Source organism: Protomyctophum parallelum (genome assembly GCF_964188405.1).
Source record: "Protomyctophum parallelum genome assembly, chromosome: 14".
In the NCBI taxonomy this organism is placed as follows: domain Eukaryota; kingdom Metazoa; phylum Chordata; class Actinopteri; order Myctophiformes; family Myctophidae; genus Protomyctophum; species Protomyctophum parallelum.
The window spans coordinates 26,961,573-26,978,531 of record NC_139709.1 but is presented as its reverse complement, the minus strand read 5'-3'; the positions used below and the strand labels follow the sequence as shown (position 1 = coordinate 26,978,531).

At 40.0% G+C, this 16,959-nt stretch overlaps 2 protein-coding genes across 5 annotated transcripts in view; both read right to left on the bottom strand.

Moving 5' to 3' along the window:
- The window catches only part of arhgap21b (Rho GTPase activating protein 21b), a 51,251-nt gene extending 47,484 nt beyond the window's left edge, over positions 1-3,767 (bottom strand). For 2 of the 4 annotated variants that reach the window (XM_083782026.1, XM_083782025.1), the window contains exons 1-2: positions 3,524-3,720; positions 1,872-2,090 (exon numbers count right to left, since the gene is read on the bottom strand). In XM_083782026.1, coding sequence (XP_083638152.1) covers positions 1,872-1,946 — 75 coding nt within the window. In that variant the 5' untranslated portion in view covers positions 1,947-2,090; positions 3,524-3,720. Of the gene's footprint in view, positions 1-1,871; positions 2,091-3,135; positions 3,276-3,523 lie in introns of those variants that run through there. The other 2 variants (XM_083782023.1, XM_083782024.1) reach the window with 2 other exon arrangements.
- Positions 3,768-6,024: 2,257 nt separating this feature from the next.
- Positions 6,025-16,114, bottom strand: prtfdc1b (phosphoribosyl transferase domain containing 1b). Its single transcript, XM_083782114.1, has 9 exons — positions 15,984-16,114; positions 15,588-15,694; positions 12,175-12,358; positions 11,608-11,673; positions 9,005-9,022; positions 8,022-8,104; positions 7,117-7,163; positions 6,884-6,960; positions 6,025-6,570 (listed from the first exon to the last, which is right to left on the bottom strand). The coding sequence occupies exons 1-9, from the start codon at positions 16,029-16,031 to the stop codon at positions 6,523-6,525; spliced, it is 678 nt and encodes a 225-aa protein (XP_083638240.1). The 5' UTR covers positions 16,032-16,114; the 3' UTR covers positions 6,025-6,522.
- Positions 16,115-16,959: the final 845 nt, after the last annotated feature.

Sequence of the window (16,959 nt, the reverse complement as noted above, 5' to 3'; positions counted from 1 at the left end):
CTAAATAGAGGGAGCCGGTATGGAGTGATCACTGTCTGCCACAGGGGTCCTGCAAAAACAGTCGCAGCAGTATTTAGATTCTCTGCATTACTCGGCGGCTGGTCATATTTGCCAATTGAATCTAAGACATTTTCCCCAACCCAGTTTACTCATCTATGAAACGTTTTTTCCATTCCTGGTTTCAGCTATTCCACAAAATAAGCACCTATCTGTCCCTAAAGGTCATAATGATGAAATGGGAATAAAAGTCTGTAAGGAAAAGACACATTTTCAAAACAGCAGCAGGAAGACTGTCCTGTTCTGAAAAAAAACAATGCTCTATGGCTGGTTAATCATGGAAATACTGACAGGGGTCAGCTTCCATTAATTGGGGAAATTGTGTGTAATGCATGGCATGCAAAAGAAACCTCCTGGTAAATATATGCTTGACCTCTGGGAAACAGGTCTTGTGCCATACCAGACTAAAAGGGATGTATAAAAGAAAATATCCACTCAAAACCTCCTTAAATAATCAAATCCTCAGCATGGAGCATCATCAGTTCCAGAAAACTCCCAGGGCTGGTGACTCCAGGGGGTTTTCCAGCTCCAAATTAGCACATGAATTATCATGTGGGGTAGTCTGATTAAAGGCATACAAACTGCTAAAAGTAGGATGCCCACTGAGTGCATCATAAGAGGCTGTTCTCTTCTCACAGATCTATGATGCATTGCATTATTTCTATGACCTCCTGGAACGGGAATAAAATCCTGCAATATCGGCTTATCAAGAAAAATGCCATGCGTTGTTAACAGGTCAATGGGGCAACTCCAGTCCAGACAGTCTTGTTTTATTGCAACATAGATCGTTTCCCCTGGGATTATTAGCAGCGATCGTCTATTTTTAGCCATTCTGCCTCGTCTTGATCGGTCCAAAACTAAGTTCACAAGTACAAACAAAGAGCTGGTTGCATCTCTGCGCTCATTTAAACAGTGGCAGTGAATGAAATTGGTATACAAAAATTCAAAATATACATCGTCCTGTATAAACTTTAACAGTTTATGTTTCTAAAATATATGGTGTGTTCCAAATATCCTCCGCGAAATGAGCCATAAACATATTCAAGAGGCAGGATTAGTGCATTGAGAGAGATGCCAGTGGGGGCACAAGGACCTTTACATCGCCTCATTTAAGTTCAGAGACAATGAATTGATTATTGAGGTACTGAATATTAGATTTGAGAGGGTGTGGATTGGAGGTAATGCCAGAAAGCTGCACAGTCTATAAATAGGACTGACCTTCCATTTAACAGGAGTACAGACTAATAAGTCTAGTAGCCTCAAGTCTAGACAAAGGTCTTCTTTCAGATGGTGTCCAACCTACTGCACAGGCATTTTGAATTTCACATGAACCTACATCGAAGCAGGTCGTCATCTTCTCCCGTCTGGTATTTCAGGGGTGGAAACTCTTTAAGGACACTTCATTCACAATTCTCCACCTAATTCTATAACCAATTCTATGCTTTAATTATAATTATATTGTAATCAATCATCCAACACACAGCTTAGTACTCCATTCACTTGGGGTACTAGTGGGATCATTTGATAAAGTATTTCTATGGGGACAATAATAAATTAAAAACAAGCATATGGCTGAGCAGTAACAATCAAAACAACAACTTAAGCGATGGTGCAAAACAACGAGAGGGAGGATCATAACAAACAGACAGCTGAGACAGGGTGTCAGTGTCAAACCTGATACTTAGTCTTTCTTTCACACAAAGCAGGAATGGGAAATAATTTGTGGCAGACAGCAGACATCCAAAATCACAACCGGACTCCATCTCAACTTCGACAACAAGAATCATCTGGGCAGATTAAATTCTATGTTTTACCTCGCAGAAAGAACGTCTTGTTGGTTGCCTCTCATCTTCACTGCAAGTGTGACCCCAACGTGATGCGGCCATCATTCAACTTCACATAAAATACTGCGCTCCCTAAACGCCCACATCGAAAACGGTAGATCCAGTGGAAAGGAAGAGATATTTCCAAGGTTTCCCAGTACGTCTGTCCACTTCACAGCTCCCGTCTTGCTTGTGTTCCCAATCCAGGTACTTTGGGGAGACATAATGTATAATGTATTAGTGTCACAGACATGCCATCATTTTATTATTTATTTACACAGTTTAGGGCATTTAGCAGATGTTCTGATCCAGAGCGACTCACAATACAAGCAAGGTAATCACTTACATACACATTGAATGCAGAGACCGTGAAATGCCTCAGGAAACGAAACTATAGGATCACAGGCAAACCAAAAAAACCTAGCTTCAGTGTAGACAATACTACCAAAACAATAATCTGTACATATGATATGATGTAATCGGTAGGTACACAACGGTTCACGTACACACACATATGTGACCTTCTAGGGTGAAAGTCAAGAATTAAATATTATCCTTCTCCAGTTTAATAGAAATATAATGTGTGCATTAATAACATCTTAATTACGTGTTCTGTCATATATGGCTGAAATATAAACGCAGAGTTGGTTTGGAGTAAGCATAGGTCACACCGTCACAGAATAGCTTGAAGAAATAACTAGAAAAGTTGACAACACATTTTGCTGACTAGTGAGTCAATAATAAATAAGTCAAGTCTGTTTACGTTTCGAACACGTAATATATATTATAATAATATCTCAAACTTATATGGCGCTTTTCTGAGTATCCAAAGACGCTTTACATGGGGGCAAGAGGAAGCAACAAATAAAAACTACTTTATTAGGACTAGAAAGAAACACTAAAGGCTATGGAATAAAATCAATAAAAACAGTGTAAAGGGTTAGGTAGAGAAAGCAATATTGAAGACAGTTGTGTATAAAAACAGCAGACAGTGATGCGGCTGATGCGCCTGTCACGCTGTTTCAATAACAACTGACATGGAATGGATGAATACGGTAAACAGCACAGTGTTAATGAATGGCTCGCAACAAGTGGGCTGTTGCCTGGAGCGCAATATATCCCTCCCATCAGATTAAATAATTTATTATAATAATCCCAACAGACATAAATTAGATTCAGTTCAGTCGCCGAACACTAGTAATCGAAAAATACGTCAATGATACGACATACGAGCCACAGAAAGCAAAAGCATTACATTTGGTTTTGTTTGTTGGCCACATAACGCTGGGGTCGATGACTCGGTGCGGTGGTGGTCGTACCGTGCCGTTGTTCTCCTGCTCTAGCGACCGACAATGGCCACAAAAGTAGAACATTGAAGGGTTTACCTTCTTTTTTTAGCTTAGCGCCAAACTGAAAACGATACAAAAAGGTAAGACAACAAAAGTAAAAGTTGAATACGCGTAGTACACACATTAACAGAGTTCTCTGCCGCCATAACGATATATTTGAAAGCTGGCGAAAGAGCCACTACTACTAGTACTAACTCAATTGTCAGCAGCAACAGGCTGTTGGCTTGCTGGTGGTGTTAGCATGCATGCTAACACCAGGCAGCGAGTTGGAACTATGGTTGGAACAAAGTTTACCTGTGTGGTTCCAAAGTGTCGTTAACACACACGGACGGGAACGGTACTGTTTGTCCATATAGAAGCGGGTGGTGAAACGAGCAAAAATCCAGGCTTCAAGTTCCAGTATAGTATATTCCTTACTTTGTTGTCATGATTTTAATCCCACGTCTCTTCTTTGGGTACAAACAGTTGTTGAACAACTATTCCAAGCCCACTCCTCGGGGAGCTGGTGCACGCGGCTGTTGATTGTAGCTGGAATTTGATTCCAGTGTTCCCGACACTATGGTGGGCCCGCCCTCCTATACAAGCTCAGCCAATGACAGTGGAGTTTGTATTTGTCGAAACCAATCAAATGTGTTTTTACAAAACCATATATATATATATATATATATATATATATATATATATATATATATATATATATATATATATATATATATATATATATATATATGGTTTTGTTATATATATATATATATATATATATATATATATATATATATATATATATGCCTGCACACACACACACACACACACACACACACACACACACACACACACACACACACACACACACACTACTGACTATTACATATTATTACTATAGAACATATTTCCAGAGAAGAGCACATGTATTTGGTCCTGTTATTACTAGTGTGCTCAACTGCACAACCCAAATAACATCCACCTTCTGTTTCGTACACAACAAAAACAAGACTGAGTATAGGCTAAACACAAGAGTCACATGCATCATGCCCTGGTTCAAAGTGGGGTCGACATGTAGATGGCAGTGGATTTGGAATGTGAGTTCCCACTGTTTGACACTGTACTGTAATAATCTTATTATAATAATGCAGTAGCCCATTAAATATACTGTAGGCCAGGGTATGTAATTAAAAGTGTTAAAATAGCTCTATTCTGATAATAGCCTACTCATTGCTAGTGACCAGTGTTTGTTCAATAACAGGAGTCTGTGTCTCCAGCTCTTTAATGAACAGGAAATCCATTTTCAGGTCGGGATACCAATATATCCAATCAGGATCGAGGGAGAAGAACTTACACAGGATACATGAAAAAAAAGTGCTGACACAAAGAAATGAGCAGACAAAATTGAAACTGAAAAATTGGTAGGCCTACTCTTTCAGGATTGGCTGAAATTGGCAACCCACCTGAAAATGTATTTTCTCTTTACTAAAGAACTGGAGAGAAGGGGAGACCCCTGGACAAACTGCAAAGATACAGTATATGTATCAGAATATAGAGCTTTAACTATATACATTATATAAAGCTATAGCCAGACTACCTTATAATCCTCTCACAGCAGACATTTTAATTGTAAATCAACATTGATAGTCTAACAAGACACATGTGCATGCAAGCTTGCACACACGCACACACACACAATGACACACACACACACACACACACACACACACACACACACACACACACACACACACACACACACACACACTACACACAGGACTGGAGACTAAAGTGCTCAAATTCTCAGGGCCTTGACAAATGTCCCCTTTATTCCTTTCACAACATAAGGGGCCACCTGTTCTTTGCATTGGTGCCTTTGGTGGCCTTTGCAGAGGTCACCCTAAAAAGACATTCACAAAGCAGTCCTCGCCTGCACAGACAGTTTTTTTCAATGGTTCTACTATGCCTATCAAACATATCAACTTGATGGGTGTTACTGTTAGGACATAATTTCTGCCTGGTGAACTCAACAGTTGACAGGCCGTCAATTCAAAGTGTAAGCCTAGACTAGATCACATGACAGTTATATCCAACCCTTGTATTCTTGGATCACTAGTCTCAGAGGACATCATTTCATTATTATAAAGATCAGTGTCAGACCAACGATAATTCATTGAAGTTCCTTAGGCAGATTTCACTACCAGGTGTAACTTTTTTTTTGGGGGGGGGGGGGGGGGGGGGTACTGCTCAGACACTGGGAGTCATATGTCAGGTGTACAAAGAGCTCATACAACGGACTCTTGTTTGTTCCATTTATCTGTAATCATCTGCAGTTGACCCATTTTCTTTCTCTCAAGAATGTTTACAGAGAAGTCTTTCAACATAGGTTTGTAACCTTTCGCCAAGCTAATCTCCGAGACAACCATGCACCACACAACGAACAGGCTCATTCGGTGTTCATGTTGGGAAATTATTTACTTTACAGTTGAGTTCCTTTTACCCGTAATCATAAAATTTTAAAAGGGGTTTTCTTGGACAAGAAAGCACATGTACGGCCAATATTTGTTGCTGCACATGCATTATGTTGCAACCTACTGTATAGCCTGATTTGTACACATCAAAAATTCTACAAGCTCACAATGATAGGCTTGTAAATCGGCTATTAACGGTGTGCGGTCGTACGATGGAGAATAAATTACATGTGGAGTACATGTGATGCTGAATTTGTTTTCTCTTTATTGTGGTCTCCACTCTGAACTTCAAATAAAATGAATAGAAAAGTAGCAAATATACCTAGAACAAAAAAAACAAGATACTATGAAACCCTTTTATTTGCCCCTGAGAACAGGTAGAGCAGCAAAGGTGACAGACACATAACAAATAAAGACATTCAAAGGCCAAGTGGAGGTAAAGATCATCTATCATTACATTTCCAACAGGAACAGTAATTTCCTAATAAAACGTGCCTCCTCCCTTTTATCTTAAAAGCTGAGTTACTGTTTAGTTGCTATATCATTCACTAATTTGACAAAAACAGTACATTCACACAAGAAATTATATTCAAGTTATCTAGCTTGTAAAAATCAGTAGAACTGAAATGAAATACCTGTTAGATTTAAACTAAGTTATGCAAAACAATTAAGCTTAATTCAGTTCTGTAAACACAAATTCTGAAATTATTTGAACCTTAAACATAAGTATGACACAATCGCTGGATAACATGAAAGAGTCATGGGACTTGGGCAGAGGAATGTCATGAAACAATTAGATGAACCAGGATTTTAAGACATTTCGGAAGACATCATCACCTCTTAGATCTTATATTTCATCTTCCCGCCTTCACTGATAACACAGATATGCTGCAAGAGAAAAATAACAAAGTAAAAATGAAAACTTGAGATCAGTACATACGGTATATATTCAGTTTTATATTAGAAAAATAAAACTAACTAAGCACATTTCCTAAATGTTTTTTTTTTTTTTATTAAATAAAGATGTATCATTGAAGTAAGTCAGTCTATTGTGCAAAGTTTTGGGGAGAATCCTGATGATTTAATCCTTTTTTTTTTTTACATACGGTATTCACCTTTATTAAACGCACTGCATGCCCCCGGTAATTTTTACAATAAGATCATTGCATCTCAATATTAGAAAGAAACTGTGACGACTTACGTTGAGATCTCTGAAATACTCATTGTAGTCTAAAGCGTATCCGACAACAAAGCGATTGGGTATCTCAAAACCAACGTCTGAAAGAGAAAATGTATAATGTCTGGAAGAAAGTAATTGTACGCTGTACAACTCTGACTCACTGGACCACTAGATTCAACCATTGTTTTTTTCTTTACTGAGATGGAAGAATGAGTCATTTAAAAAAGTTATATAAAAAAAGAAAGGTTACATACAATCAGGAAGACACGCTGAGCTATGTGGTACTCTCTTCACCAGTAATCTGAAGGGGGGAAAAGAAGGCATGTCAACTCGCATCAAACTCCCACCAGTGGTGCAGGACAAACAGAACTAGAAAAAGTGCCCTTCTGGGCACAGGTCTCCACCAGGATAGGAATGTAGGACATTGCAGCTTGCCTTCATCTGGTGGTTGGATAAAAGGGCAACAAAAGTAAATTATCCACAGAACCGTGCAGTTAGAGGTAAAAACACTTTTCGGCCAGTTATAGCGCCACATTGAGGCTGAGTTGAAATTGTTCATGTGGCATTTCTTCCTCGGCCTAGTGGGAATGTGCGTGCACAATTTCACGGAAATCACGCGATGTGTTCATGATTTGCAGCATTTTGTTTGAAACTGAGCACTCTTGGGAAGCCAATCTTAACCAATCAGGATGGAGTCTGAGAAATCTGAAAGACCCGTTTTGTTGAATGGCTCTAGAGAGACTGTGTACCAATTTGCGCGATGTTTGGACAAAATCTGTAGGTGTACTGTGCAAAAACTTGTTTTGCACAAAGCGGCCTCCTGGTGGCGCTATAACAGGCCGTTCTGGAAATTTTGGGGCAGAGGTTCATCGTTGGCATCCAGGGAGTGTGTGTGCAAAATTTGGCATCGACCGGATTAACTGTGCCGGAGATTAGCTGCTCATGGACACACACGGACGGACGGACACACGGACGGACGGACACACGGACGGACGGAGTGCAAAACATACTCTCCCCCCATGCCTTCGGCCTGGTGGAGACAACAATATTCTCTGTAATGGTACTACTGTATCTAAAACCAGTGTCAATTCTTACTATCTGTCTAGACTGGAAAGGAAATTGTGTGACACAGCTTGTTTTGTTTTCAGCAAACACTCACCCGGCTACTTTGATCATTTTGGGCCTGAAGGCTTCCACATGCTTCAGGAGAGTCTTCATTGTCTTCCCTGTGTCTACAATGGCCTTCAAGGTGCAGACAGAAAGAAAGAGTTCAGAGAGAGGACAGTTGTCAACGTTCAAATACAGCCCAGGGTAAACAGGTTCTGAGATGAAAGAGTGAACTTGGCCATGCAGTGATGGTCAATAAAATGGAACCAGGCCAATTAGTGGATGTGCCAGCCCATTTACCAAGGCAAAAATAAAGTACGTGTCTCGTTTAATTCTCAGAGTTAAATAATTTTTGGGTGTGTTCCTCTACCTTAAACGTGTCATTGGGCTATTATTACCATCATTGTTCTTACTTTATGGGCAAATATGGGCAATGCAGGTTTACATGCCTTGTATGTGATGTGTATTATCCATAAAATACAATAGTTCATATAATTGTACATCAAACAACTGACGTGAAGAAAGTTGAGTTGCCTAGAATTACACTCTTCTGAAATAATGGTCAATCCACTGTTTGCTACAGCATATTTTGCCTGATGTCTGGGAAGTAGCCAATGGTTAGCCTATTATCTATAGTATGGCTCAAATCTGCTAAAAGAAACTTCCCATTGTTAGACAGGGATAATATGATTCGTTTCACATTATAATTTATGTTTGATTACACTGACTCTCATAGCAGGATAAATTATTGTGCCAATTACAACATTTCTTATGTCAACGTCCTCAGACATCCCTGACAAAATGAAGCCAATTAAAATAGTTGCATCCAGGGATTTGCTCATGTGGATTTCTACTCCAAATGTCCTGCAGAGCAGAACACTTAGGATGCCTTGTCTTCTTGACCTGCATAATCATGCACGTAAATAAAGGCTATTCCTCTTTTTACTCTTGAGTACCTTGTTATTTCTAAAGCATTGGTTATATTTCATGAGGTCAGAGAGAAGAAATGGGGAAGCAAAAACATGGATGACTCACCTCCACAATCAGTACATTCTGTTGATAGCGTGTTGGAGAGAGAAGAGAGGGAGGATATCAAACAATTCATCTAAGCACAGGAATGTGTAACAAGCCGTCTCTAATCAACATACAATACAAAGATAAAAATACTCTACTGGGACTGTAGTGCAGAACTGAACTACTGAAGTGATTCTACACTACAACTAGAATAAAATAGTTGTAGAATGTTATCCACTAATTTCAATATTTTACATTTCCCCCGGTTAGCCTGTCCTGTGCATAATAATAATAAGCATATTATTTGCATTGACATCAACTACTTGTAGTATATCCCAAAACAGCTGAACAAAAAGACAATACTGAGACAGCAGATCAATTCAAATTTTGTTCCCAACTCTGAAAAACAGGTCCATGCATTTCCAACAGGTTAGATTACCTGCAATGCCCTCTTCACTGGATTCCCCAAATAATATACTCCATAGGATAGGTCTCTGCAGTCGGAGTGCACTCTAGGCCAAAAAGATCTGAACACATTACTCCTATATTTAGATCCCTTTATTGGCTACACTGTAATATTAGTACAACTTATTGTTTACAAGGCAAGGCTTCAAGTTGTTTATCTCCTGAATAAATCTCTGATCTTCTAACTGATTATAGACTAATTAGACACTGATCTTCTCCTGTGCATAGTCTAATAAACCTGGTGAATCATGTGCACATGTACACATTATGGCCCTACCCTCTTGAACAAACTGGAGGATGACCTTGTGATCGGCCATCAGTGTTTTAAGACCTTCCTATTTTCTCAGGCTTTGGGCCAATTTGTGTGTGTGTGTGTGTGTGTGTGTGTGTGTGTGTGTGTGTGTGTGTGTGTGTGTGTGTGTGTGTGCGTGCGCCTACGGAACACGGCAACATGATGCATGCGCGTGTGTGTGTGTGTGTGTGTGTGTGCGTTTGTGAATTGTTGTGGGGTGGGGTTGAGGTAGTGAGAATGTAATGTACTTTTTTTGTTTGTTCTTGTAATGTGAAGTACATTTACTTTACTGTGGTAAAAACACAAACAACAAAACAAAAAGAAACATTACATCTGAGTGAGAATATTATCATCTGTAATGAATTTACAAAACTTCAGATGGAAGTGTTTTGAAAGGGCTGAAAACTGAGTCATACATAGCTGTGATCCACCTCCCAAGTTCACTAATGCAAAAAACATGTTTTCATTATATCACATTGTCAGTGAAGCACACAGATATAAGGACAAGGAAATGAAAGCTGCGTACCTCATTTGAATACATGAAATGTTTGTGTAATAATTCCAAAACAACTGGACAGTAAAAGATTCCAAAGCCTTAAACTTGAACTTGGTCTAGAAAAACAATTCCTAAAATTGACCAATTCACTGTGGGGTCACTTCTTTTCAAACAACGCATGCATCCAGGCATGAAGACAATAAGATATGCTTTGTCTAGTCCTCATTATCTTTCCGGAGTACAGTATCTCTACATAAATTCCTTTAGAATGACCTATTTAGTCTCCACACAGAAAGGACAATCATAAATATATGTGAAGAACTCCATGGGCGTAGGGCTAGGGCCTCAACCTTGTGTGATATTTTCCACTTCACTCAATATGCACACTTCCAGGACTGCATGGTGGCATTCAGTTACCAGCGGATGACTACATTAGTTGTACATTACAGGAAGCCAGCCTTAAAATACTCAGTGAGAAAAGCAAAGGGCAATGAGTCAGACTCAATACCTCATAACTCAGAAATAAATCTAGGCCACGCCTGACTACACAGAGTGTATCTGAGTTTGTCTGCGCATATGACTAAGCGTAATCACATCAGCTGATTAATACTTCTCAAGAACTCTTCCTGTGGACCAATGAGAAGTGAGTAGTGTGTCCCTGACTCCCTGCAGTACAATCATATAATACACTGTATGTATGCAAACATCAAAAGACACACACACACACACACACACACACACACACACACACACACACACACACACACACACACACACACACACACACACACACACACGAGAGGCCTTTATACACTGTTGCAAGCAGAACCAACTCCAGAACCATTTATATTATAATTAGCAAATGTAAATAAACTAAATATAGACTTCAAATGTAACAATTGAAAGCCGATTCCTAATTGATTTCGTATTTACAATGGAATGTACAGTAATTACTTCTTACAATGACCATTTTGTTTACTTGTCAGAAGATAAAAGGACAGCATATGTTATAGCTATAACTGGACTTGTTGTTGTTGTTGTCGAAATGTGTTTTCCCTTGGATCATGATCATGAATTGTTCAGCCATGAACTGCCCTAAATTGTTTTGTTGTTGCTTCATGTTGTTTCATTGTATGTATTTATTTACCATGACGAGCCAGAGGATAGTTTGTTGTTGTGCTGCCTATTACAAGGGCGATGTCAAATTCTAAGAAAGGCTGCCCTCTTGAGGACACTATTAGACATTACCTTACCTGTCTCCCCCGACAATGTTTCTTACATTAGAGTTCATAACATCAGCTCATTCTTTGTCAGATATTGTCACAAATAAAAACAATTAAATTATTATTTTAACTGATAATTAATCATTACCTTTTCACTCATAAAAGATAAGTCTTCAGCTCCAACAATTTGGAGATCCTCTGTTGATTGGTCATTCTGCAAGAAATAGGAGAGAAAGAAATGGTCTCGTATTGCTGTTTGTATATGTCAACAATAACATTGATGAATAAATGAATACATAAAATAAATATGGTACACATATTAGTACCATTTGTATGAGAGAATGTATAACAGTGGCAATTCTGATCATAGGTTTTACTCTCTCTACTGTTATCTCGTACAATTCTGTATTAAATCGAATAAAAACTAAAATCTTCCCTTAACACAATATATTTTCAAATGGGGTTCTGCAACCAAATACATTAATTTGGGGGTCATTTGTCATTTAGCCAATCCATAGGAGAGGGCATCGTTAAGGCCACAAAGATCATTACTGTGATAATCATGACAGGTCTAATTCAAGTCTCAACCCTCAGCCTCATGACTGACCCACCATGGCTGATATTCATCAAGCATGAAACTAATCTATCGACTTTGTCTCGCATCAGTCAGTCAGCCGTGAAGTGAAGTCTGTTTCGTAGCCAGGGTCACTCTCACCAGGTAGCTCTTGAGTCGTATGAAGTGAACCCTCATGGGGATGGATCGGTTGGAATTGCGGCTCAGTGCTTTGATCCGCTCCACCAGGTCTGCGCAGAATTGGTAGCCTCCTTTCAGCACGCACAGCACCACTAGGGCATGATCACCCAGGTCATCCATGATATTCCTGGCAAGACGTTCAGTCCTGTGAATAATGGGGTGTGAGAAAATATCGACACTTGAATATCGTGAATGATATTGGCTGGGTTTCCCAAAGGACATCACGTGTAGGGAGTGGGCGTGTGGTTCTTCTCAACAACACCCCCTTCACTGTGAATATAGATATTTCGTGCATTGATGTGCCACACAATGGTAGGCCTGAGGCCTGGTATGGTAGGCCTCAGGCCTGAGGCCTGCTATGGTAGTCCTCAGGCCTGAGGCCTGCTATGGTGGGCCTCAGGCTTGTGTTTTCATATAGGCCTAGATTTACCTTGCAGACATCACTTCACCTCTGAAATTTAATTTAATAATGTTTGGACAGCTGACAGTAGGCTCTGTCTGTAAATGTAATTCAATTTAATGTCTTTGATGCTGACTTGACTTACTTTGACTTAAGCCCTTTGCTCCTCTAGGGTGCATAGGCCGTTGACAAATGTCCTCTATTTCACTCGTTTTTTGCCATTTTTTCGAGATCTCCCCAGTTAAGCCCACTCTCTGCCATTTCTGCCTCGATACTTCTTCTCCAGCTGTTCCTGGACCGACCTCGTTTCCTTTGTCCTTGGGGGTTCCATTTCAGGGCTTGTCTGGTGATGTTTGTCGCAGGTTTTCTGAGGGTGTGGTGATGCTGAAGTAGGCACTAAACATGTTTGTTTCATTTCAAAGTTTTTATATTTAAATGAGATGAAGAAAGAGTGCTTTGGCATGGGGGGTCTGATCAACATGGAATGAATTCTGTACTGACCATATAATGATCATGTCTTGAGTGTGCAGGGTTTGATGAGGTCAGATCAACATATGGAATGTCAGAACAGGTGAGGAGCTCGATACAGTATATGGAGATCTAAGGGTGGTAGGGGACATTCTGTTGAGTGTACAGGGTTTGATGAGGGCCCAGGTAGGGCCGGGCCTTAATTTTCGGGCCTGTAGTGTAGAGAACTCTAGTTTTCGCTGGCGGGCGCAGCTGCACTAATAACTTTGGGGCAGGCCTGTCTAGAGTTTGAACTTTTAATGGTCAGGTATAAGTCAAAAGCTTCATATACTGTTGACATTATGGAGAGAAGATATATACCAAAAATATGGATTTTTTAGAAACATTCTGGATTCACACCCTGGATGCAATTACCCCGCCTGGCCTGAATGAGGACATAGACTTCATGTGTTTTTTATAGGTTAATTTGGGCTCTATATTAACCTTTGCTATACTATTACTATTGTCTGTGTCCTCTGATATACATGTTATATGCAGATTATTTAGCATTTATATCTGTTTTTAATGGTGTAGGCTTTCCAATGTATTTGTATAGCTTTGCCTTTAAGTGTACTTTTTCATTTGATGGGTCCTTTCTCACACGTTTCCTTTTTTCCTCCTTTTTTTCTACTTAATGATTGCCTGAGTGCTTATGTAATAACAATGTAATTGTTGTAACACATGATCTACTTCTAAGTGGATAATTGCAATTGCTGGACTGGTCCCCACCTGTCTCCAGCTCTATTTAATGAGTTTGTTGCTCTGTGTTTTGTTAGCCCTGATGAAAACCGTATAGGTCGAAACATGTCGGTTCAATAAAAGTTTTCCTCTTTTTTACATTGAGTGTGCCCGGATCTCTGCTTTGTACTATATGGATTTTCGAGCGATGGAAATCCCAATGTCCCATTCAAGGCTTATGGTCGGGTATGGCACCAGGCCAATAATGCGTTTTTTCACAAAATAAAAACTGGACCACTTTTTTGGATAGTAAACAATTGAAGGTGAGAAAACCCTCTAGCACGAAATTCTCCTTTAATCTACTGCCTTCGAGTATGTATGTTCGAATATCCAGTTGTCCAGAACCACTGATCCAACCAATATGCCCATTCCAATATATGGGCATATAATGATGATATCAGAGATCTCCGTATATGGGAATTAAAGGGAAAAGGGCTGACAGATACAGAGCTCTCCATGTATGGGCACAAAAGGGACACAGACAGACGGGTACTACTAGTTAATTAAACATGCTGATCGGAGCGATATGCGGCCGCTAGAGGCGGGATCGATGCGAGACTGATGACGTATTGAAGCGTGCCACAGCGCAAATGTAAACACAACAAGACTACAACTCGAAATTATTATGGAGATATCAGATTTTTGTCCCGCTGCTTCCGGTTCATCGTTTCTGCTTGACCCTGTAACTACACCTAAGATTCCATGCGCGGACAAAAGAAGCTGTCTTTTGCGTCATTTCCGGGTTTTTAGACAGCTGGTGGATGGAAATGAAGCTCCATCTTCCGCGTCGGCCAGATTCCCGGAAAAGCTTGCCCCAGCGGCAGAATGCCGCGTGGGTGGAGCTTCATTTCCATCCAACAGCTGTCTAAAAACCCGGAAATAACGCAAAAGACAGCTTCCTTTGGCCGCGCATGGAAGTTCAAGTGTGCACAGGCTGTGAGAGAGACCAGATCAAGGTAGGAGGGAACTTGTGAACTCAATATTGCCGCAATCAGCTTAACCCCTAACCTGACTCCGCCAGATTGCGGCAATACCTCTTCCTAGTTAGTCAGTCAATCAGTCAATCAATCAATCAATCAATCAATCATTCAAGCAAGCAAGCAAACTTTTTCATGTCAAGGCCAGCATCTGAAAATATTTTGAGCCAAAGACCCTCACACAAGCTCTAAACACATAGCTTGAGGTGATGAGATCTGCTATTTCCAAAAAGCTGATGTAGGCATGTAGCTGGTTAAAGTAATGATCAGCTATTTTCAAACAACTGCTGTAGCTGTTAAGTTAGTTAAACTGATTGATACTGTTACTGCATTTTTATTTTTATTTTTTGTAATTATGTATGCATGTATTTTGTGTATGTGTATATAGATTTATGTATTTTCCGACTATCCTTGGGATTGTGGGTGGGGGGTGGGTGGGATAGGGGATGGAGTTTTATTTTTTTATTTTCATATTTGATATGTCTGTTTAATGCTTGCCCCTGGGTTTGTAAAAAAAAACTTTAATAAAAAGATTTTGAAAAGAAAGATAGGCTACTGTTACTGCATGATACTGCTGGGTAGTGATACTAGTGGCGAGTGGGGACCACACTGGACTGGAAGTGGAACCCCCTCAATGACCCCGAACCCCACTTTGAGAAGCACTTCTCTTGAATAGAGAAGAACATTATGTGCCATGTGCTTATGCCTTATGGTAGTAGTAGTAGTAGTCTACTACAGGTAGGCCTACCTACCTGTCCATGATGACTCCATGTGGGATGTAGACACACTCTAAATCCCCAGCGTAGTGAGCAGGATAGTTGAATAGGTCTAAACAGTAGCCTGGCCAGTCATCTTTGATCTAGGAGGAAAGGACTGTAAATGTTATGAATGCAAATATGCTAAAGCTGCACGCATCAGATCAGTCAACGGCACGCTGCATGGTCGCATCTATGTAATAAAACAGACGATCCTAATTCTTGTTGCAACAGGTCCACCGTCCACGCATGCATGCACAATACACATGCTGTGGTTAACATGCAACGTATGCAAAACTTTGCGCATGAATGAGTACGTTTCGCAACTTTTCCTGCGTGTTGGACATAAAGTTATCTAAACGCTTCTACGTCCCATCTCTTCTTCTTAATTACCACAATTCCATCGCCTCTTTCCACGGACTGGATGGCGTTGTCTTCCATGTTGTTGTTGTTTTCAGCACAAGGGGTCTTTTATTAGTTTTAGTTAGACCACCGACCAGTCAGACCAGTTACTTTTCTTTTTCTCCCGTAAAGAAGTGGCAGGCAGTGTCAATGAGGAGAGTAGGAGGAGCATAATGTGCAAGAATGTAGAGTCTGCATCTACAACTGCGAATGACCAGTGTGCAGAATTACAATATCTAATTTTTTGTGAGGTTTTGTGAGGTTTTGATCTGCAAACTTGTATTCACAATGTAAATGTTGAAAGTTTGTAGGCATTTATTTTATTTATATATTTATTTTAAACACAGGCAACACATATGAGATTGTTATGGGATGCCGCCTGGTTCACAGCCGCCTGGTAGCTGCCTCCTTGTGAGCGCAGGGGTTCTTCTACCCCTTATCTCTCACAGGTCTGACTCTGAGGTGTCTATTCTATTCTCTTGGTTTACTGTATCTCTACACTGGCCGTAATATCTGAAATAGCCTAAAAATGCCAAGAAAAAGTCCCTCAAAGTAGCATCAGATATACACAAAAGTCCCCATCGCTGTTGTGTGAACTTGTGTCCCATCATTGCCATCTTGTGGCTAAGCAGTGCCCTGCAACGACCAAATCTGAGACACTGTATTATGGCCCATCTTGTGCTGTATCAAATTTCTCCTGTCTTTAACTTATTAAAAAACAATGCAAAGAAACATAAAGGCTATATAATCACTACTATGTATTCAGAGAGACCCAGTCAGCCATGAGCCATCTTTATTGTAGAACTAACTCAGTTGACAGTTCCCCTAGGCTAGGGGGCAGCCTTATCTCTTATCACGACAATCACCTCCTCAACATTACATTGTATTTTAAAAGGAGGCCAAGATGGGATGGGATTTTCTTTCTAAAATCTCACATGGTTCTGATATTTTGGCATTTCTACTTTAT

Excerpts from the sequence above, each read along its gene's own strand:
- prtfdc1b (XM_083782114.1), bottom strand. The coding sequence starts at position 16,031 with ATGGAAGACAACGCCATCCAGTCCGTGGAAAGAGGCGATGGAATTGTG. Across the intron at positions 12,359-15,587 it reads CATGGAGTCATCATGGACAG|GACTGAACGTCTTGCCAGGA; the intron begins GTAGGTAGGCCT and ends CATTATTCACAG. Across the intron at positions 11,674-12,174 it reads TACGACTCAAGAGCTACCTG|AATGACCAATCAACAGAGGA; the intron begins GTGAGAGTGACC and ends TATTTCTTGCAG.